This window comes from Phalaenopsis equestris, unplaced genomic scaffold (genome assembly GCF_001263595.1).
Source record: "Phalaenopsis equestris unplaced genomic scaffold, ASM126359v1 Scaffold228024, whole genome shotgun sequence".
Classification (NCBI taxonomy): domain Eukaryota; kingdom Viridiplantae; phylum Streptophyta; class Magnoliopsida; order Asparagales; family Orchidaceae; genus Phalaenopsis; species Phalaenopsis equestris.
In genome coordinates, this window is record NW_018246006.1 from 1 (window position 1) to 1,824 (window position 1,824).

A 1,824-nucleotide genomic window follows, 5' to 3' on the forward strand; every position below is an offset into this window, starting at 1 on the left:
AATTCTGAGCGAGGGAGCCCTAGAGAGAGGAAATATGAATAGAAGACGATCGAGCCACCCACTCCATCAGCCCAGAATTTCCATTTTTCCTTAGCGATCTCTCACCATTCACTTTTTCCACCCTCCTACCAGATCTCCGCTAAAAATCAAACAAAACCACCAACTTTTTTTTTTCGAATGATTTCACACAAGAGATAGTATATAAAGCGGGGGTGAACCGGCGTGGTGGCTCCTGAAAAGCGATTCCCATTGGAAAACGGAGAGTGGGCGTCATCCTTCGCCTCCGTGAGTGTGGAAGATATCTGTCTTGGTTTCAATGCCGGAGGAGGCGCCGGAGGAGCGGGATTATGGGCCACGAGATCGTCGGCTGCAGGTCGACAAACACTCAATTACGGCATAGCGGAGATGGTTGGTCTTCGCGACGGGGACGTAGTAGCAGTCTTCGCGACGTGTACGTAGTAGCACCCGCCGCATCCTTCCACCCACCGGCGGCGTACCACGAACAGTTCCTCCCTAGCGCCGAAGCCCACTCGATCATCCCTCTTCTAACCGCTTCACCCTACCTCGCTGATGACGATTCCCGCTCCTCCATGATCCATCTCTGGCAATCCCACCCGCTCCCTTCCCTTCAAGCCCCTGCGCTGCCCCAAAACCCTAACCCTAGTCCCTCACCGGAACTGGAATCCCCCGACATCCTCTTCGTTACTGGGGGATCTTCCACTTGCCAAGACTGCGGGAACCAGGCCAAGAAGGATTGCAGCCACCGTCGATGCCGCACGTGCTGCAAAAACCGCGGATACGATTGTTCGACACACATTAAAAGCACATGGGTCCCAGCTGCCCGCCGCCGCGAGCGACATCTCACCGCTTCCGATTCCGCAGCCGCAGTTGCGGTTTCTTCCTCCGGTATCATCTCAGCTCTAAAGAAGCCCCGTCTTCTATCTTTTCAGACAACCACCACCACCCACGAATCCAACTCCGGCACTCTCCCTCTTAGCTTCGAAACCGGCTCAAGCCACCAGGGTGACTACCTCTTTATCTCTAACTAAATTTTCGTTCTTTCTTTTTTTCGTCTATCTCTATTTCAATTGTGATGGGTTGATATAATTTTCAGATCCGAGCTTCCGGGAGAACTTACCTGGGCAGGTGCGGGCGCCGGCGGTGTTCAAGTGCGTAAGAGTTACATCCATCGATGACGGAGAAGATGAATATGCTTATCATGCGAAGGTGAATATTGGAGGCCATGTTTTTAAGGGATTTCTTTATAACCAAGGCTTTGATGAAGGAATTAATACCGACCTCACCGGAATCTCTACCGCCATTAATGTTGATAATGATGTAAAAAATACGAGCAGCACTATTCCCAACTTCTCGGAGCTGCATCTTGGTAGCGGAGGTGTACGGAACGCAGCTCGCTCCGACATCTACAGCTTGGGAGGACTGCTGGGTGGAGCATCGTTCGGTAATGCAATAAACTGAACTCTCTTTTTTTTCTCTCACGAATAATGGAGTTTGCCTGCTCCTTTCATAGTGTAATTTGTAGGCTAAATTGGTTCATCTGGCTCAGACTGCAACGGCTTTCTTTCTTTATTATTATTTTTTAATAACAGCCGGCTAGAGAAACTCCTGTTTTTCTCTTGTGCGCTTCATATTTTTGCAAAATGATAAGGTGTTAAAAGCTGCAAGCTCTGTTGCATTGCTTGAGGTTGTTGGGAATCAGCTCATGCACCCTATTTCTGGCACCTTCTTCTTGTCACATTGCTGACTGTTAATTATATATGATTTAATATTATATCTATTCATTCATTTATTTATTTTCTTAGT

The 1,824-nt window shown here is 48.6% G+C and overlaps 1 protein-coding gene across 1 annotated transcript; it reads left to right on the plus strand.

Annotated features, from left to right (window-relative positions):
- The first annotated feature begins 347 nt into the window (after nucleotides 1–347).
- LOC110037964 (protein LATERAL ROOT PRIMORDIUM 1-like) lies at nucleotides 348–1,758 on the plus strand. Its single transcript, XM_020742714.1, has 2 exons — nucleotides 348–1,023; nucleotides 1,115–1,758. Exons 1-2 carry the CDS (start codon nucleotides 348–350, stop codon nucleotides 1,477–1,479), a joined length of 1,041 nt encoding a protein of 346 aa, XP_020598373.1. The 3' UTR covers nucleotides 1,480–1,758.
- The last annotated feature ends 66 nt before the right edge of the window (nucleotides 1,759–1,824 follow it).